General features: G+C 46.8%; 1 protein-coding gene across 10 annotated transcripts in view; it reads left to right on the top strand.

The window, feature by feature from the left end:
- The window catches only part of SRGAP2 (SLIT-ROBO Rho GTPase activating protein 2), a 259,458-nt gene that overhangs the window by 187,015 nt on the left and 51,121 nt on the right, over window positions 1-21,322 (top strand). For 9 of the 10 annotated variants that reach the window (XM_069074711.1, XM_069074709.1, XM_069074706.1 and 6 more), the window contains exons 8-11: window positions 4,509-4,733; window positions 6,921-7,022; window positions 8,611-8,808; window positions 19,646-19,730. In XM_069074711.1, the coding sequence (XP_068930812.1) occupies window positions 4,509-4,733; window positions 6,921-7,022; window positions 8,611-8,808; window positions 19,646-19,730 (610 nt within the window). The remainder of the gene's footprint in view (window positions 1-4,508; window positions 4,734-6,920; window positions 7,023-8,610; window positions 8,809-19,645; window positions 19,731-21,322) is intronic. The other variant, XM_069074712.1, reaches the window with a different exon arrangement.

Genomic DNA, 21,322 nt, shown 5'->3' on the forward strand with positions numbered 1-21,322 from the left:
CAAAGAAAGGCACAGGGGTGGGAAAAAGCAAGCCAAGGTCTGGGAATGATGAGTGGTCCAGTTTGGATGATAAGTAGTGGACATAAAGGAGGGGAGTTGTATGCAACAAGTTTGGAAATGTAGACTTGAATCGGGTTGTGAGGGCCTTGAATGCAAGCTAAAGAGTTTGCAAGTAAAGGGGAGCCATTGAAGGTTCTTGAACAGGTAGGTGCGTGACATGGTCAGGCCTGTGCATTCAGAAGATAAGGACAACCGTGGGAAGAATGGATTGGAGAGGGAGAGTCCTTTAGCCTGGAAACCATTTATGTGGCTTTGAAAATTGTAATGACGAGGGGTGGCCAGGTGGCTCAGTGAGTAAGAGCACCGGCCCCAGAGTTGGGATGACCTGGGATCGAATCCGGGCTCAGATACTTTAGCACCACACCCAGAGATAACTGGCCGTGTAAACTTGAGCAAGTTACTTAAGCCCAATTGCTTTAAAAAAAAAAAAAAAGAAAATTGTAATGACAAAGGCTACTGCTACCCTGTAAACTACAGTGGTGACAGTGGTAGTAGTAGAAAGAAGGGGGCAGATGGCAGAAATGTAGCAGAGATAGAAAGGCTAGCACCTAGCAGTTGATTGGAGGGAAGGAGGGGAGGTCAAAAGGGAGAGAGGTAGTGCCAAAGATATCCCTGCGGTTGTTAGAGCCCAGACTGATGAGAAGCATCACATGTGTTTATGGACAAACCCCTTCCATTCCAGTGCCCCTCTTCCTCTTCTGCCCTCAGAAAAGACCTCGTTTGCCCCACCCTGTGGGTGACCCACTTGCTGGAAAGCCATTAGCCCCCTGGCTCTATAATGAGCTCGTAAAGCCTGGGGGAGGACAGGGCTCCAAGCCCTGGTGGCAGTGGTACTCTCTGCCTAGGGAGGAGAGATTGCCAGCACATGCCACTCAGCAATCAGCCTGCTTTGGTCTGCCTTCCGTTTGTTCTCGTCTCCCAATTGAATTTCATGTCCTTTAATTCTCTGCCTTTGGTTAAACTCTCAACTGATGTTCCTCCAGCAGCCTTGCACCTGCCAGGGCCCATTGGCACCAACCCAGGACCCAGCACACTCTCCAGTAATAGCTCATATTTATTTTCTGCTTGCTGCGTTGCAACATGTATTACCCACATTATCTCATCTGAGCCTCACTGCGGCCCCGTGAGGTAGGCAGTGCACATAGCCCCATTTTACAGGCAGGGAAACTGAGGCTTAGACAAGTGAGGAGGTCTGCCTAGGGTCCTATGCCCGGTAAGGGGTCCTTTGTCTCTTTCCATCACACCACACTTCCCCATTGGAGAGGGGTTTGTCAAACACCTAGGAGAAGAGCAGCCGTGCCAAGCACTCTTTCATCCCAAACGGAGGCGGCTCAGAGTGACATGGAGTAGATGACGGGGAGGAAGAGGAGAGTTAATGAAGTGTCATTTATCCAGCAATTGACAGTCAAGCAGGTGTTCTCACAGGAGCCTTGAAAGTACATTTTTGGAGGCTTCTGTCTTCGATGCTAGTTCCAGGAGCTGAGTAGGCTGCTGGTCCTGTCGGTCAGCCTGTAATAATAGTCTGTTGTAAACACTTTAAAGTGCCTACTGTGTGTCAGGTCCTATTTCAAGCACTAGGGGTACAAGAAAGGAAAGCCAGCCCCTGCCCGCGTGGAGCTCACAGCCCAATGGGGGACACAACCAGCATACGAATACGCATAAACAATCTACCTTTGAAAGGGAGTCACTGTAGTTAGGATGGAAAGGGAAAAGGCTTCCTGTAGAAACTTCAAGGAAGCCAGGGAAGCCAAGAGGCAGGGATGAGGGAGGAGAACATTCCAGGTGTGGGGGACAAACTGGAGGAAATGCCCAGGGCCAAGAAACCAAGCGTCTTGTTTCTGAGGTAGCCAGGAGGCTGGTGTCCTCCCAGCAAAGAGCGGGGCAGGGGAGATGTAAAGTGTAAAAAAAGACCAGCAAGATTGATGGGGAGAGGAGGGAGGGGTCAAACGCCTCTGACTGCCAGAGAATTCTGTGTTTGATCCCTGAGGAGATAGGGAGCCGCTGGAGTTCATGGAGTAGGGGAAGGATATGGTCCGGCCTGATCTTTAGGAAGAGTCGCTCAGTGGCTGAATGGAGAGTGGACCAGAGTGAGGAGAGTCTTGTGGCCAGCAGGCTGTATTGCAGGAGTGCAGGTGTGAGGTGGTGGGGCCTGCCCCAGGGAATGGCAGTATCAGAGGGAAGAGGCGGGGTGAAGTCAAGAGATTTTGCAAAGGTGAAATCCACAGATTGGCTGTGGGGGTGAGAGATAGGGAGGCGCTGAGATGACACCTAGGTAGGTTGTGAGCCTGGAGGACGGGGAGTATGGCTTTGCCCTCAGCAATCACAGAAAAGTTTGAAAGAGGGGAGAGTTGGGCGGCGAGGGGCGGGGCTATGAATTCCATTTTGGACATGTTTAGTTTAAGATGCAAGGCTGAAGGTCAGCAGAAATGTTAGGGCTGGATAGGTACATTTGAGAATCATCAGCATAGAGGTAATCATTGTATCCATGGGAGCTGGTGAGGTCACCAAGTAAAGTAATATGGGGGAGAAGAGACCAGTGTCTGACTGAAGCTCTTGGACCTGGGAATCCTGGGCCCCACAGGCCCCCTGAAGCCTTCTCTGGCCGCCCAGGCTGGAAGTGAGTTCTTCCTCTTCCCATCCCGTCACTTTCGACTGTGTGACAAATAAGGGCATCGGTGTCATTTGTAGCTTACATTTATACAGGGTTTTTAATTTGCAAAGCACTTTCTATACATTATCTCATGTGAATCTTGTGCCAGCCCTGTGCAGTAGTTGGTATGAGTATGTGGGAAATGAGGCAGCCATGAAGGGAAGCTAGGTCTGGAAAGTGTTTTGGCAGCTGAGAGAAGGGAAACCTTGTAGAGGACTGAGAGCCTGTGATCTGTGCAGCCCTGGGCTTCAGGCCGCTTGCCTCCGGCTGACCTGCCCTGCTGGCCCAGAGCGGAGGGGCTCTTCCTCCTAGCCAGCCCTGGCTCCTTGTTACTCCCCCACCTTGACTTCTGTGTATCTCCCATGTCTGGCACCCATCCTCATCTCTAACCCTTTCTCTGTTCAAGGCTCAGATAGCTTACCACCACTGTGAGGCCCTTTCTGATTCTCTCAGGTGTCCCCTTCAGCCCCCCAGATTTACTTTATATTCACTTAGTACAAACGATCTGTAACTTCTTGTCTCCCCTCATAGAATATATGCTTCTTGAAGGCAGAGGTCATGTCTTACTTATCTTTGTACCTCCCCCAATTTATGCTTAGCATAGCACATTTGCACATAGTTACAATTCACTGCCCATATTTTCTGAACCAAAAATTGGGGCATGTGCTCTAATAAAGATGTTCCTTTTACAAAGTCTCTTGAAAAGTACACTGACTGTCCCAGAAAATCTGGGCTGCATGGTGGCCATATGCATAGCAGCCTCTTAATAAATGTTTAAATGGAGGCAAAAATAAGTCTTTTTAGAGTCATCAGATGTTGGAGTTGCAAGGGACCTTGGAACTCATCTAACCCCCACCCTCACTTTACAATGGAGAAGCCAAGACCTAAAAAATGCCAATGGTTTGCCCAAGTTCACAGAGCTCACTAGTGGCAAAGCCATTGCTCCTTCTACCACTGCACCATGCTTCTTCCCCCATATACAGTGCTTTTAATTTCTGTTGTGAATATTTGTCTTTAGAACTAATGTTAACTCCAACTGTCATCTCCTTGGGGTTTAGAACCAAGTGTTTCTAAACCACATACCCCTTTGTCACCTCACTCAGTGATCAGGGCATGATAGTGTGGATGGTGCTTTGGGAGTCAGGAAGTGAGAGAGTTCATTGTATGTTGTAGGTTTCTAACAAAACTGGTTGTGTTGTATGGTTGTCCTTATAAACACTATCACTGTGCCTGGCCCTGTAGTGACAAACACTGGAAGAGGCAGCCAAGGCCCACTTTTCAGTGTTGAGTTTTAGGGGCAGAACAGAAGTGAATTTAAAGACCATGCCTCCGAGAAGCCTCTGAAGGCATCTCCAAATCAAGGGGAAATTTGCCTCACAGCAGTCTAACCCGAATGACCACCTAGGGACTTCAGTCTGGGGGTCCTTGGACTAGCAGAGGCTGATAGAGATTTGGGGGCTGGTCTGCAAGATAGCAGTCTCCTAAAATGAAAGACTGGTGGTATAATTTGGAAAGGCCCTGTCCCAAATTCCATTTGAACTCTTCACTCATTAAATGACTCAGTTGTTCACTTAAACATCCCATTTCTTCCCTAAACTTCAGAGTGCTCAGGGAAGCATAATGAGATGAACTTGGAGCAAGAAATTAGGCCTCTTATCTCAGCTTGATCATTCTTATGACATTGGGTGCCAAGAGGACTGGTCCTTCTTCTCCCGCTTCAAACCTATTTCAAAGCAGCCCCTTCAAAGCAGCTTCTGTGAATCCTGCTCACTCTCTGGGTCTTCATGTCCTTCTATAGCAGTGTTGTGACCTAGGATACCATGCCAGCCTGAACCGGGCCCTTCGTACTTTCCTCTCGGCTGAGCTCAACCTGGAACAGTCAAAACACGAGGGCCTGGATGCCATTGAAAATGCTGTCGAGAACTTGGATGCCACCAGTGATAAGCAACGACTGATGGAAATGTACAACAACGTCTTCTGCCCGCCCATGAAGTTTGAGTTCCAGCCCCACATGGGAGACATGGTGAGTCCTGCCCCTGGGCTCCTCCACAGTCCCACCCAAAGGGTGGCTGACTCCCCTGTCTGCATATCTGATGCTGGCTTTGTGTTGTTTTGGGGCTTGCCTAACAGATGTTCCTGGCCAGCTTCCCTCTCCTGTCAAGTTTCTTTTCTGGGGTTTGAATGAGTGCTTTCCCCCCTTGTCTGCTTAAATAAAAACCAAACTATTTACAATTTGTTTCCATTACTGTGGGTTAGGAAATAGGAGCTTCAGAACATATGAACGGATTTGGGGTGAGATAATGCTGCCCCATGCAGAGTTAGAAGTGGGGAGAGGTGCTTAGGAACCCCTAGGCACTTTGCCCTCTCTCCCAGCCTCACTCATTGCCTGGTTCTCATCCGGCTTCTGCTGAAGGCTCCTGGCCAGGGAACCAGCTCAGAAGCTGCCTGCCTGAAGCAGTACATGTTTGGGTGTTGCCTGAGATTTTCCTTGCCCACTACCTTCTCTTCAGAGAGGAAGGTCTAGATGCCAAGTATTTCATCCCACTTCTGGCTGCATCAGGAACTTCATTCTCCATTTTCTAGAGCACAGCTAGCCTCTATTACAGATGTGTCAGCCATCCTGGTGCTTCTTTTCAGAGGACCAAGCTCCATTGGTGTCAAATTTTCCTTCAAGATTTCTACTTCACCTCAACATCATTCAGTAGCTTCAGCTCTTTGTCTTCTCCCAAGAACCAAGGGCCTTGCTAGGTGTCCTGCAGCTTCTGAAAGTCCTCCTCTTAGCCTGCTTTCTCCCCTTGGTAGAAAATGAGTAGAAACTAGGGGAAGAAAAGGGGTCCCCTGGGTAGAGAACTACATCTTCTTTTGTAGAATGAGAAAGGATAAGAGAGACGTGGATTGAGTGATGCAGCTGAGGCTGAAGTGCTGGTGGCATTTTAACAGGAGGCGTTGAAGTTGGCAGAGAACCCACAATGACCCCGGAGTTCTGGAGAAGCTAGGCCCCCAAATCAGATGCCAGATGTATTCAGAAATACTAAGAGTCGATTGGCTCTGTTCTCCATGCCCCCAGTGGCTCCTGGGCCTTTGGATGCCTGACTGGTGACATCAGACAGCTGGAGATTCTCAACCTTGGCCACGGCCTGTTCTGGCCGCCTAGCTTTCTCTATTGTGTCTATTCCTTCAGGAGCCAGAATGAAGTCAGCCCTTCAGATCTGAGAGCTGGCTAAGGCCAGCCTCTCAGCTGGGGGAGGAGGTCAGGTCAGATGGTGGGATTGAAAGCCAGAGGAGGAAAAGGTTCTTGCCCATCCCCCTTCCCTTGAAAAGTGTGTCTGTTTCCCAAAGCAAGAGAATGGTCCAGTGGGTGTCTGAACACTCCCACTCTTAGGGAGGGGAGAAGGGACCCATTGCTATTCATAGGATTCTCTGTAGATGACTGGGCCATAAAGCAAGTGAAGCTGCCTTATTATAGGGGCTGCTTCCCAGGCCCCAACTCAGCCACAGCAGGTGGGATTAATGCTGGACGCTCTTGAGGAGGCAGTGACAAAGCCCCTAGTATTAACTGGGTTTGCACAGCCACCTGCCTGATCCTCGTAAGATGGGCCAGGCTTCCAACTCTCTCACCCAGACTGATGAAAAACCAGGCTAGAAAGATGGCTCTTTGGAAAATCCCAAACTACAGCTACAGAGGCCTCAATGCAGACCTAAACTGTGAACTTTTCTCCATGGTTGTGCATAGTCTGAGTGTGTAAACCTATGCTGGCTGCCATTGAAACTTCCCAAGGCCAGATTAGCCTCCTGGCATTGTAGTTGGAGACGGGGATGGTGGCCACTTGGACCTCCAGAAGGAAGTCTAGATTTGCTGAAGCATTTCTCCTCTAGCGCTGGGAACACCTGACAGATTGAGGTGGGCTGGTGTACTCTCCATACAGAGTAGGCCTTCCCTCCACAGAGAGCTCTTATCCCTGCTAAGCAAGACCAAGAGGTGGGTCACTGGTCATCTCTATGTCCACTGGCTTGAAGTGGTTTCCTCTTCCTTTCTCCTCTCATCAAAACTCAGTTCTTCGAGAGTTGGCTCTGGAGTTTCCACGTGAAAGACTGGATGGGTTACCCTTAAATTAGCTAGTTTTATCACCAGGGGCCTCAACTCCTGAACCCTCAAGAAGAAGTGTGGCCTGTCCCTGACCCTCTCTTTGGTGCTGCTTCCTCTTGGCAGGCCTCCCAGCTGTGTGCCCAGCAGCCTGTCCAGAGTGAGCTGGTCCAGAGGTGCCAGCAGCTGCAGTCTCGATTGTCCACCCTGAAGATTGAGAACGAAGAGGTGAGTTTCCTGGTCCTGGAGTCTCATCCCCTCAGCTTTCTTGTCATACCTCCTTCAGATGCTTTGTCTGGGGATGGTTGGAGGGAGCATGCAGAGGATGTCTCAGGCCCTGGCAGGCATTTCCTTAGCAAACAGAGGCTTGTACTTTCCTCTAGTCCTACATCCTGCCCTTGAACTCCAGGAAGTCACTCTGGCATGGCCAAAGGCTGAGCTCTATTCTAAGCCTCTAAGAAATGTCTTTTTTTTTCCTCTACACGTTTCATTGAAATGGCACTTGGCAGCTGTGTGAACAATATTGTATCTCTGGAACCACCCCCTCGTGCCTGGTTTTCTCTAGCATTTTCAAACAAACACGGGCCTTTGGCTTTGTCGATTCATTTGTCTCTGCCCTGCCTAGAGGAGGGCTGCTTCTGTGCTTTCAATAATAAGGGGAAGAGGGAAGGGAAGGGAACGAGCATTTGTACAGTGCCCGCTATATGGCAGGCACTATTCTAAGTGCTTTTCATCAATATTAACTCATTCTATCTTCCCAACAACCTTGGGAGGTCCCATTTTATAGTCAAGGAAACTGAGGCAAAGAGATTTTTTTTTTTTAAATGACTTGCCTTGGGTCACACAACTGTTAGGTATCTAAGGTCAGATTTGAACTCAGGACTTCGAATAAATTCAAAGAAGTGGTTCAATCAATTATCTAGCTTCTCAGCTCAAATAGCTTCCCATTTTTTCATCTCACTTTGTCTCACTTTTCTAGATCTGGAATGGGTGAAGAAGAACCTCCTTACTTTACAAACAAGGAAGAATAGATTAAATGGTTATACAGTGAAGCCTAGGATGAAACCAGGTTTTAGGACCCAGATCTCCAGACTTAGTCTGTTGCATCTTATCCTAGATCAACTGATTAACAAAAACAACAGTAACAACAGCTAGTGTTCGAATAGTGCTTTAAAGTTTTCACTGTACTTTGTATCTTTTGCTCTTCATAAAAACTCAGTGAGGTCGTGTTATCATTATCCGCATTTTACAGATGAGGAAGCTGAAGCTGAGGGAGATAGGGTCACACAGACATTAGGTGTCCGAGGCAGGATTTGAATCCATATCTTCTTGACTCTAAGTCCAACACTCTTATCCATCTAGTTGCCTCAACCAATCAAGAAATGTTTATGAAGCACCTCCTCTGGGCCAATACTGTGTTAGGTGCCAGGGATCCAAAGTCAAAACTTCTCAGGATGCAGTGGTGAAGGAGGGCCCTCTTTTAACCCAACTTTCCCTGTAGTGCAAGAAAATAAATCGCCACCAAATACCTCCTTCTGGAGTCATACTTCCCTCTACTTGGATTGCTTTCTTCCTCTTCCCTTGGTATTTCCCACCAAACCCAGGAACTATGTCAAGTGATTAGCAGGGCCAGGCACGACCATTTTCAGGCCTTTGTTCTGGCTGAGCCACACACACAACCTCTGACCCAAGCCTTTGGATACTCTCAGGTGGCAGTCAGGTCCCCTCACCATACTTGTGCTTCAGTATTCTCCCCTCCCCAGTTTTATGCCTTGTTTCATCCCCTGCCTCATCCTCCCGCTCCTGGGCATAACAGGTGAAGAAGACGATGGAAGCCACCCTGCAGACCATTCAAGACATCGTGACCATCGAGGACTTTGATGTGTCTGACTGCTTTCAGTACAGCAACTCCATGGAGTCTGTCAAATCTACTGTCTCAGAAACCTTCATGAGCAAGCCCAGCATCGCCAAGAGGAGAGCCAACCAGCAGGAGACGGAGCAGTTCTACTTCACGGTACGGCAGGGAGGGGGTTGGTCTCTGGTGTATGGGCGGCCTCCAGACTCCTGCTCTTTGAGGCCATGGAAACCCGGAGTCTGTGTTTTGCTTTTGTTTCCTTTCCCTCTCCAAGGACTTTTGGATGGGCAGCCTCATCCCTTTGGTGTTATCCTCTGCATTTAAAGCCATGAATACTTACCAGCTAGAATATGGTCCAAGAGCTAACTCCAGAAGAGGAAGGCATTCCCCCAAAAGTTCAAATAGGAAAACACTCATTTTCACAAGCCTTTTAAATAGCCAGCAGGTTTCCATTTAAAAGATTTCCTTTTCATCCACATAGGATCGGAGGGATGGAATAGATCTTGGGAGGTCATCCCATTCACTCCCTAGGCTCTAAGGATCTCAGCCAAATGAAACTCTATCCTGTTTTTAAAATCTGTAACCTCAGGGGAGTTAGTGCCAGTGTTTTACAACCATTATCGGAAAATTTTTCTTTGAGTCTACCCTAAATCTTTCATGTTACAGTCTAAATGCATCACATATACTCTTTTTTTTTATTTTTGCAGAAAGTATCCAAAAATATTTCATCTGTGTATTTCAGTCTCCTCACAGCCAAGCTGGCTTTTTAAAAATTGTATTAACAGTCCTTTGAAAGCTGTCTGGCCTGCCATTGGCTTTGCTTTTTAATAATTAAGTTATTTTGGTTTTGCCAAATAGAATTTGATGCCTGGACTAAAATTTATTTCCTAATCTTCTGACAACCAAGAAAGGAGAAATTAAGTTTGCAGATGTGAGATGAAATATAACCAGTGAATCTGCATGCTGAGTCTGAATGAAAAGAATTAACTTGTTTCACAGTCAAGAAATAGTCTATGCCCAGTAAATTGAATTTCTCCTTCAACTGGAATAATTTGTGTTTAATTCTCCATTAAATACTGCCCATTCCCTATTAAGAACTAATGATTTGCTTTTCTTAAAAAACCCCTTTAAGGAATCTGGTTTGTTTTTTGTTTTTTTTAAATTAATTACCCAGAACCTTTTTCATTTTATGTTATGCTAGAGTTGGAAAAACAAATAAGTAGGAACTTAACCTATTAATACAAGAATGAGTCCTGTTATCTAGTTAATAGTTCAGTTGTATGAAAAAACATCACAATACAAGTTGTACAGGGGAATTGTGCTGGGTTTACATTGATGTAAGAGGGGTTTGGATGAAACATTAGAATGAAGCCCCTGGGTATCAGAAGGATTTGCATACCCCAGACAACTTGAGAATGAAGAACCTTCTCTGGAGATTTTTAACGAGTGACAGGTTTCTGTCTGGACTGTTGAGATGTACCATTGCTTTAACTGACCTAGTGATCTTGGGATGTTTCAGACAGTTTTCATATCAGATATTCTTTTAGTCCAAAAACTTAAATCAACACTTTCTAAGCATCAGTCAGTCAGTCAGCATTTCTTAAGTGCCTTCTGAGTGCCAGTACTATGCTAAGTGCTAGGGATCCAAAAAAAGAGGCAGAAGACAGTCCCTGCCCTCAAGGAGCTTACAGTCTAATGGGAAGATTTGGGGGGTGGGAGGGAGACAACATACAAACAAAGATATACAAAGCAAGCTACAGGACAAATAGGAAATCATTCACTGCGGGAGGCACTGGAATTAAGAGTGGTGGGGGAGGGCTTCTTGTAGATGGTGGGATTTTAGTTGGGACCTAAAACCAGGGAGGTCTGTAGTCAAGTAGAAGGGAGCATTCCAGTCATGTTTGGAAAGGCTGCTTTTCAATTTAGGGATGAAGCTTGTGTTTATTCAAGACGACTTTTGTCAGGGATGTTGATCAGTTTTAGTTCATATTGCTGCCTTTACCTTTAGAAACAGCTCTGTAAAAGGAGTCCAGCTCAGCTCACACTAGTGCTGATGAGGGACTGCTCAGACCCTGGCCACTCTCTGACCCTTTGTCGCAACACAGTGCTGTCCAGCTTTCTTCCCACCTCTCTTGTAAAAAGGTGGCTGTTTATTAAAAATGCTCTGTCGTGTGAGCAAATTACCTTGGTTGACAAGAGTCTCACAAGTCTTAACTTGTAATAAGTTTAAGAGGGAATTTATCATTTTCATAGACAGGCCCTCAGAATGATCCAAATAATTCATAAAATGATGACAGGCAAGCTGAAATGGACAATCACGAATGGGGTGGGGGTGTCTAAGTAATGCCACTCTCTGGATTAAGGGTGCAGTCACACGTCTCCCCGTGATTGCCAGACCACAAAAGCCAACAGCTCTGCAGATGTGGGTGTTGCCTCTGCTCCCTCCAAAGTTCTCTGCATTTGTCTATGTCCTTTATTCCCCCAAACACATGTGCAAACATGTGTGCATGCACATACATTCGAGTCAAATCAGTGGAAGTCCTGGTAGAAGCTCATGTCTGTCAGAAAGCTAGGGAGAGGTCATTTGTCTTGGCATCTACTTTCTGGTTGCTCACCTGGAAACAAATGGGGCCATTAGGAAGACTCCTTAACCACCGTCGAATGTCATCTGATTGATCTACCCAGATGGCATCATGGGAATTAGAAACACGGTCCATAAAAGTCATTTATTTGCAGAGATGTAGAAATAGTCCTTCAAGGAGAATTTCAGGGTTGTAGAGCTGGAAGGGGGAGCTTCAAGATCATTGGATCCACTCTTAATTTTGCAGATGAGACAACCAAGGCTTAGCCCTGTGTTAGGTGATAGGGCCTGAACTTCAACCCAGGTGCACACAGACCAAGGGAAGGTAGAAGGCAAAGCCTCACAGCTAGTTCCTTTTCCAGAACAGACCCATTCTGCACATTTTCTCTAGTGTGAGCCATGTTAGGTTCAAGAGAGACTGACTGCAAAGTGAACCCTGCATATCTCAGCAAGACAGATTTCCACTGTTCACTTTTGTGAAGACCAGGGTTACAATCTTGCCTTTGACACTTTCTGGCTGTGTGACCCTGGGCAAGTCCCTTAACTTCTCTTTCTTCAACTATTAAATGATGAGTCTTGATGGCTGCATAGGCCCCTTCCAGCTCCAATTTTATGGTCTTACGATCCAGCAATGGTGAAGGATATCTCTTCACCCCTTGATTAAACACTGCAAGGAAAGTCTGAAATTCACTTGCCTTTAGACATGTCTTTTCTCCACTCATTCATTCACACATTTTTAAAGGATACAGAATGGTTTGCTAGGAGCTCGATGAGATTGTTGTTGTTATGTTTGTCCTTCGTTCTCCAAGAGGACCATGACATCAGGGAATGATGACATGCATGGCTTGCAGCTGACTTTGATTTGAGTGAGAGAGGGCTGTGCAGGGGCACCAGCCTCCATTTCTCCTCCAGAGCCATCTGGGTCCACTGGCCAGATATTCATCAAGATGACTGGAGATGGCCCAGGATGCATTGGGAAACCCTAGCCCCTATAGATAGAACATTTAGGTAAGGACTTCATGGGGCTGCTCCTGCTCACAATGCCTGGCATGTTATTGGGGCTTAATGAAGCCTCTTGAATTGAGGATGTCTATGCATATAAATAACAGATACACAATTCCATAGGATTTAGTGACTTCCAAAAGTGTAAAACAAAGTATTTTCATTTTATCAGAAAGTGATGGGAGCAGAACATGCCACTGGCCTAAGTACAATTGTAGCTGATGGTTTAAAAAAAAAAAATGTGTCCACTGTTTTCTCCAAGTCTGGTCCTGGGGGTGGGGAACACACTTCAGATAACTTTGTAGGGCTCTGCTTCTCTTGACCCTGAAAGGCTGTTTGGATTGACCTCTACTAGCTACCTGAGATCCTGCAGTCAGATTAGGTGAAGGGAATGAGCCAGAAGGAAAAGGTGTTCAGAAACAATCAGGAGGTGAAGATGCCTCTGTCCCATCAGCTGAACTAGAGACCTCCTCCTGTTGAAGGTTTGCCGTTGTATGAATTCCATCTGACAGCTGTTTCCTGTCTGAAGTGGGTAACAAAAGGATAGTCAGAAGTGGGATTTTATTGTGCTTGGATTGTGGTGGGGAAAGAGTCCATATGATAATATCCATGTCCCTGAGCATGGCTTGGAGAAAACAAGCTTGGGGGCTTTGATCTCTTCCGTTAACTCTAGATACTTCTGACTTTAGAGTTGTGTGCCTTAAGTCCAGTGAGGTTTATGTCCTCTCTGTAAGTGGCAGGGGGGGGAAGGGGGGGGTCTTAAAAACACGTGAGTGCCTCTGTGATTTATTAAGTAAAGGGCCACCAGCTTCCATTCCATTTTCTCAAGTTAGTGTGTATGCCAGGAAGAAGCTGAGACATTAAGGGGGTGTGAAGTTTCATAGAGTAGGTGTTGGAGAGTATTTAAAGAGGGAACATGTATAGATCCCTGAATACCCCAGCTTTTCTCACCCATTCAGAGGAATTGAGGTGCCTGCCCTTTGAGCAGATGTGGCTCTAACCCATTTATCTGCTTGCCTGAGGCTAGTTGCTATGCCTGCTGGGTGGGAGCATTTCTTCTCCTTCATTTTATTACCAACCTAGCTTCCATACTGGATGACACACTTGCTAATAGTTAACTATAATCCTTGTCTAATTGATGCTTCTTAATTGAGGGAAAGAAAAAAAAAATCTCTTGCCTTGGAACCAAATCTGATGGGGGTAACACTGAGGTAGGGAAATCTTATGTATGGAAGCCTCTCATCTCATTAACCTGAGGCCTGTGTAATTAAGTAACTTGCCCAGGATTATACAGCAAAGTCAAGACTAGAACCTCAGGGCTCCGACTCCCAATCTAGTACCTTAAAAGGGACTAGGACCTTAATCAGACCATCAGCCCTGATCAGTTTTTAATTCACACTGGTTACAGAATTGTTTGGAACGTACTCAAAATGATGCCAAGATCACAGTTTCTATAGTTAGCATCATAGAGGGGGGAAAATCTTTTTATATTCTAACTGATCCCCAGAACTGCTATCTATTTCAAATGTATTCATATATGCCATGAGTCACAAGGAGGTGGGGGTTGGGGGTAACTGGATGGAGATGGGGTCATTGGTCTCAGTGGCTTCTGGGAGCTTCCTTCTATTTTTGGCCAAATGACCTTGAAGAAAATGTTTCCCCCTTTCTTCCTTTGTTCTTCCATTCAGGAAGAGGAAAACAACAGATCGCAGTGATATTTCTCAGGAGTTGGGGAAAATTAATTAGTTAATGTTAGTAAAGAGCTTTGAAGAAAGAAATACCAAGAGCTTAAAAGTCACTAATAATGAAAGTCTCAGTAGGGGCTTAGAGATTGGTCTTTGTCATTCTCTGGAAGATCGGAACCTGTTAGAGATGCAGTGCTGTTCCTGGTTCTCTGACCTCTTTCAGAAATCATCTGAAAATCCATCTATTCCTTTTATGACTTTGACAGCCCCTGCTTATTCAATCTGTTCTGCATTTAAAAAAAATCCAGTGGCACAGCTCCCAACTCAACTCCTTAGGGTAAAGACATGATTATTCATCTTATTTCCCATACAGTGGAGAGCTGGTTACATAGACAAGAGTGCAGAAATTTTAAGTAAAATGGCTGAAAATCATTCATGGAGTAGAATCAGAACCAATTCACTTTCCTCATAACTGGCTCACCCTAAGGGAAAGCTGCTGGACCACTGTTAACCAGCCCACTCCTCTGGTATTAGGGATGCAAGTCATACCTTGACACTCTCTGAATCCTTTAGGATTTAAATGGAATTTCAAAAGGTAATCCATCATACCTGCTTATCCGATAGTTATTTATTTTAATGAGGTACTGACTGACAGCTGGAGCTAACTAGTGAACTGCGAACATGAATGAAACAAAAGGTTTCCGGGATCACAACTACCAAAGGAGTGAGAGCAGGGAATTTGCATCTAGCCCCTTTCAGGATTCTGGCTGTTTTCTAAGCGGTCAGACTGGTTGGGGTTTCAGCTTCTTGGTGAGCATTTCCTCATTATAGAGCTTGTCTCCTGGGTGACTGTCTCTGAGAAGGAGCTTGTGGGGAGGGGGAGGGGGAGAATTAGCACTGGGCTATTTGCTCTGGATTCCTCGGGCCCTAGGCTGCTCTTCCAGGCCTCACAATTAGGCACCAGTTGATGATTAGGACATCACCCAGAAAAGATTGACAGCAGGTAGAAGAACAGATGGAGCCCGGAAGCCAACAAAGGAACCTATTATCATGCAGATGTTCCTATGCAAGAACACAAAGGGGCCTGGGGGCACAAACCGGAAATGATCTTGGCAGCACTTTTTGTTGTTGTTGAGTGCTTTTCAGTGGTGTACAACTATTCTGGATCTCTTTGGAAGTTTTCTTGGCCAATATACTGGATTGGTTCACCATTTCCTTCTGCAGCTTATTTTACAGTTGAAGAAACTGAGGGAAACAGGGTGAAGTGACTTGCCCAAGGTCACTCAGCTAGTAAGTGTCAGAGGCTAGAGTTGAACTCAGGTCTTTCTGCCTCCAGGCCTGGCACTCTATTCACTACACCACCTATCTGCCCCAAAAGTGACCCTGTGGACTATAATATGCAAGTGCTGTCCATGGGGTTCCCTTGGTAAAGATACTGGAGTAGTTTGCCATTTCCTTTAGTGGATTAAGGCAAACACAGGTTAAGGGTCTTGCCCAGAGTCAAACAACTGTTAAGTGTCTGAGGCCTAATTTGAACTCTGGTCTGCCTGATTCCAGGCCCAGGTTGCTATCCAATGAACCACCTTGCTGGTGCCTCTGAGAGCACTATAGTGGAAGGGCTTAAAGCATTCTCACCTGGCTGGCTGGCCTGAATTACTGAGAGAGTCAGGCTGAGTGACCCTAGAAGGAGTGCTGGGTCCAGATTTGGAAGGACCCGAGTTCACATCATGGGGGGACTTGTGCCAATCATTCTCCTCCCTGGTCCCCAGTTTCTTCATCTGTAAAAGGAGGGACTCAGACCTAGAGGATTCCTGAAGTCCTCATCTCTGAACCTAAGAGAGTTCTGTCTGGGGGAGTATGGGAGCATCTGGAGCAGCCCCCTGTCTTCGGGGCTGAGCCTGGCCCTCTGTCATCAAAGATGAGCTCTCCACACATCACATTGAGACTGTCTCTGCTGAAGTGACCAGATGAACTTGGATCCCAGGTGCCTGCCAGGCCTTCCTTGTGTTTGGGGACACCTGCTTACTCTAAAAAGCATAGTATAACTCCCCTGCAGTTTGATTCCAGTATCCAATAAATATTTATTTGGTGTACATAGCACAGTGCTAGAAGGGCCTTTGAAGATACAGAAACAAGGTGGGGGGTGGCCTTCTTTCAGGGTGTTCAGAGTTATCTTGTATATCTTCACAAACATTTATTGGAGAAAATCAGGCTTCTTAGTGTCTTAAATATAGATACTGTCCTCACCAAATTGAGGCCCAGGGAAGCAAAGGACCTTCCCCAAGGTCACACATACAGCAAAACCAGTACTTTGTAAGGGACTGGATGTCTTCTTCAGCCCCTTGGCTTGGGCCCCTTTGGGAGTCACTGAATTAATAACAGAATTGTTTACAGCACTTCTTAAACTATGGATTGAGACCCTCTAGGGGATTGTGACTCACAGTTTAAGAAGCACTGAAGGGGCCACGAGTGGAAGAAATTAAAGAAGTCCTGGTTTAGAATATGCTGGTAGTGAGGTCAAGATCACAAGTTCCGCATGTGCTAGAGAAAAAATTCTGTTATCTTCTTTTAGATGGACTGGACCTCAACTAGTTGATGCTTATGTAGTGGGTTACATGTGTTATCTCATTGCATAGTGTTCTTATTCCCAGTTTACAGATGAAGAAACAGAAGTTAGAAGTCAAGTGATTTGCCTGGGGCCACACAGCTAATAAGTTTCTGAGGTTGGCTTCGAACTCAGGGCTTTCCATTTCCAGGTCTAGCACTCTGTGTCCTAAGTCCTGCTGCCTCTCTGACCCCTGAACTGAGGCAGATATCCTGCCAGGTGCAAGGAGGGAACGCTCAGTGAGGGGCTCTAAATTGCTCAGTGTAACACACACACAGTTTATAAAATACTTTTCCATTGTACTTCACCCACATGCAGGGCTCTGAGGACACACACACACACACACACACACACACACACACACACACACACACACACACACACACACACACACACACACACACACACACACAAACACACACACACACACACACACACACACACACACACACACACACACACACACACACACACACACCCCAAGGTAGCTGACTGACATTCCAGTGGGGAGGGGGCAACGAGTATACAGCTTGTAGGTAGTTGGCTAAGTGGAAGACTTGAGTTCAAATGTGGTCTCAGATATTTAGAAGCTGTGTGATCCTGGCCAACTCACTTAACCTCTGCCTGCCTCAGTTTCCTTATCTGGGTTGTTGTGAGGATCAAATGAGGTTATCTTTACAAAGCACTTTTAGACTCTGAGTGCTTTATAAATGTAAGGGAGTAGGATTACAATTTATTTATAAATATTAAGGCATTGCAGCTCCTACTAAGTACAGGAAGGAGAAAATGAGAGAGAATGCTAAGGTGGGTGAGGGGGAGGAGACGGCAGACTTCTGGGACAAGGTGGTATCAGAGCTGAGGATTCTGAGAGGGAAAGGTCTGGAGGGGCAGCTAAGAAACCGGAAGTGTGAAGGGAGGGGGCAAGGCTGGGGGGAGCCAGATTGGGGTCTGCATTTTATCCTCGGACCCCTGGGGATCAGTGCAGAGCTAAGATGGTTATAGATAGTAGGTAGCCTTGGGAAGGACAGTGCAGGCATTGAGACAGGCAGTCTGGGGCTGTGGGTAGACAGTCCGCCATGGAGTCAGGAGTGTCTGAGTTCATTTCCAAAGCACCCCCTCCCCTTCCAGGCACATAGCTGACTGTGCCATTCTGGACAAGTCACTTAAGTCTCAGGGTCTCCAGGAAAAACTCCCTTAAGAGCTGTTACTAACCCATTATAGTAGAGAAAATTCTTCCCCAAGAACTCCCTATACCAGTGAAATCTGCATTGGCAGAGGGAATTTCCTCTTTGGGAATTCCTTATACCCAAGACATCACAGGTGCAGAACCTCACAGCCCTAGCTTCTCTGCCCCCTTCTCTCCCCTCCAGAAAAAGAAACAAACTTAAGAAGATCAGCCTTGTTCAGTGAAAGGGGGGGCAGATTTAGAGTTACCAGGCTTGAGTTTGAAATCCAGCTGTACCACTTAGTTCATGTGTGACCTTGGTCAAGTCACTTAAGTTGAAAGAGAAGAACCCTAAGGTCCCACCCAAGCCTAGAGCTATGATCCTATGAACTGAAACTCTGAAAGGTTAATAAGTAAGTTAGGACTCAGTGAAGCACAGTTTAGTTCTATAGACATTTATTCCAAACCAGCCAAGTAAAAGGTACCATCCCCTGAACTCCACCCCAGGATTTCTGACCCCAAATCCAGGGCTTTGCTGTACCAAAGCTGCCTCCATTTCTTAGTAGGCCAATGTCACCATCTCTGGGTAACAAGGACATTGCACCAAAAGAAACCCAACACCTTTTTTTTTCCTTGCCTCTACCTAAATACTCAGCCAGAATTTTAGAGAGAACTAATCCTTCAGCCTGGCTAAGAATCACAGGCCTCTCCCACCAGGCCTGTGCCCTGTTTCCTTCTTTCCTTTTCCCATCTCTGTTCTTGGAAGTCAGGAGGGAATCTGAGAAGTAATGAGCAGCCCATTTTCCAAATGTTTCAGAGTGAAGCCTGTCATTAATACCTCTCCCTGCCAGCTCCTTGTGTTAGAGCCTTCAGGGGAAGGAAGCTGCAGAATGGGATGTGGGTGACTTCAGAGAGAGGGCAGGTCCTCTCTGGGGCTCCGGAAGCTGGAACAGCTGACCTGGAAAGTGGTTCAGGGACAGGCTCCCAACCAAATGACGACTGAAGCAGTGTAGGATGTCTGTCTAACCTGAGAGCATCCTTTATTAAAACAGAGTCCAGAAAAGGTCTGCCATCTAGGACAAGGCTAATAACTTCAGATTTGAAAACAGTGCCCATAGTGGAAAGAAGAGGGGAAAAAAGCCTGGAACTTGAAGCCGCTGGCCCTGGGCACATCTGAGTGAGCCATCCAGCCTCACTATAACTTCCAGGGCCCAGGGAAGTCCATTCAGTTATTGGATGGTATAGGTTGATAGAGGCTAAGTCTGAGCACACAGCACAGCAGTTATCTTGTGTTTGTTAGAGCAGAATTCATTTCCATAACCTCATCATGTGTATAGAACTGGGTGAGGGGAGGGCCTCAGCCCCTCCCTACAAATGCTAAGAAATTCCAAGGCTTCCACAAAGAGTCTAAATGCAGGCTAGGGGAAAGAGGAGGCCAGGCAGTAGAAAGAAGCTGATTGGGGTATGACCTCAGAGGAAGATGCTTTGCATCCCAAACTTATAATTGGGGCAGAGGCTGGGCCTGTGATTGGGGTCCCTCCTGGTGCATTGGAATGTGTGCTTTGGAGCTGGGGGTGGAGTGGGGTGGAGTACTGGATTGCAGCAGCTGTAACAAGTGACAGATGTGTGTCCTCACACATACATGGAGAAGATTGGCTGAATCCAACTAGGTCTTTCTGCTCTTTCCTCTGAAAAGCCGAAGCAAGAGATGGAGGAGAGAAACCTAAGAGGCCTTAGAGAGGGAGGGAATACAGTAACCATGGGCCCAGAAAAACAGACTGGACCCTGTTTATGCCGTGTGAGTACTGGCCCCCATTCCTGTGGCCTCAAAGAAGTTCAAAACAAAACAGAGTCGGGACAAAGGATGACTTTTGGAAGTGATTCATGTAGCTGGTTTGATCTCTTTTTCTCTTTCCCCTGGCCTGGTTTGATTGTTTCTCTCCTCTTCTCCCTCACAGAAAATGAAGGAGTATTTGGAAGGCAGGAACCTCATCACCAAGCTTCAGGCCAAGCATGACCTTCTCCAGAAAACCTTGGGAGAAAGTGAGTACAGACGAGCAGGACCGAGCTGGTGGTTTGGCCGTGGGGGAGGCATTGAGCCTAGGCCCCACTGAACTAAGTAGTGAGCTTCATGCCTCAGCCCCAGCTAAGCTGGGCAGAATGGGCATGTTCATGTTTTATGAATACATTTCTTTTTCCAGTCTGTTTGATACAGGAGCAGCATCTCCTCCCCCTTCTCCCCCTTCTGCGCCCCCTTGCAAATGACTGCTTGAGTGATGGCAAAAGGGGAATGCTTAATGAAGCATTAATGGGCATCATCTATTTGTTTAAATGGAGCATGCTTGCTCTCCACCCACCCCCCTTGGCCTCCTCTGCCACAGTTAGGGTAAGGAGGCTGATTGATTATTTATCATCCCAGCGCCTCGTTAGAAAGGCTGCCTCTTCCATGTGATGATAAGCTGGGCACAAGGAAGTCTGGTAACTGGAACTCCCAAGTGCACATTCTGGGTCCCGATGATCCTTTGAGCGGGCGCTCTCCAGAAAGAAGGGGGTGAAGGCAAGGGCAAGATGCGCCAGGCTTTGGGATAACTTGCGTGTTAGCATGAGAAGAGCAGCCACTTTGCAGTTGTTGTTTGCCAAGTGTTGCTACCCCTGCTTTGGGTCCAGGGGCAGAGGCAGTGGTGAGCCTGGGGTGTGTCATAGGATGACCCAAGCCAGATCCCCAGAAAGTAGCAAGGCGTGATTCTGGACAGATGCTCTGGCCTTTCTCCACAGAACTGACAGACAGAGAAGGGAAAGGTGAAGGAGTGTCCCAGGGCTTGGGGGAGGGGAGGTGGCCCTCTGCCAGCTCCTCGGCCTCCTTCATGCTGGCCCCTGGCTTCCTGTGACTGATGGGGATTCCCAGGCTTGAGATGCCTCTGGAGGCCAGGTTCCATCTTTCCCTCTATTTCTTTATTCTCCAGAGTTAGGAATAGATCAAGAATAAAGAGGGCAGATCGCAGCAGATCACAGAATGTGGGGGTTGAATTCTTCACTCCTGCCAAGAACAAAGCTGCATTCATTCATACAGGTCTTCCTCTGAGACTGACCTACAGAGTGTGAGTCCACACACACACACATACACACACCAAACACAACACACACAATACACATACACACCAGTGTGTACACACCACATACCCACAGGTCCACATATACACAGGCACACACAACACACATACATACATTGGTGTGTACACAATACACATAAACTCACTGGTGTGTACACACCACATGCAGGCACACGCAACACATACAATGTACATACAGACATAGCACATACACATAGGCCCACACACACACCAGTGTGTACATGCCACCTACACACAGGCACATAGAGGTGCACACGCACCACACGTCCTTAGCCACCCCCACATCATTAAAGGCACTTGTACCTCCTCTGATCAGGTTTTTAAACATTTTATGCCCTGTGACCAAAGTAACTTAGCCTGCCCTGAGCCCTCTCTCTGCCTCACTTTGGGCACACCCACCCACTCACCAGAGGCTCTGATCAGCTTCGGACATCAGGAGCCAATCTCTGTTTACAGAAAGCCTTTGCTCCCAGGATATCAGATTACTCATAAGATGTCAGAGAG

Source organism: Petaurus breviceps, unplaced genomic scaffold (assembly GCF_028583685.1).
Source record: "Petaurus breviceps papuanus isolate PSGF00001 unplaced genomic scaffold, PetGlider_PUasm1.0 90895, whole genome shotgun sequence".
Lineage (NCBI taxonomy): Eukaryota > Metazoa > Chordata > Mammalia > Diprotodontia > Petauridae > Petaurus > Petaurus breviceps.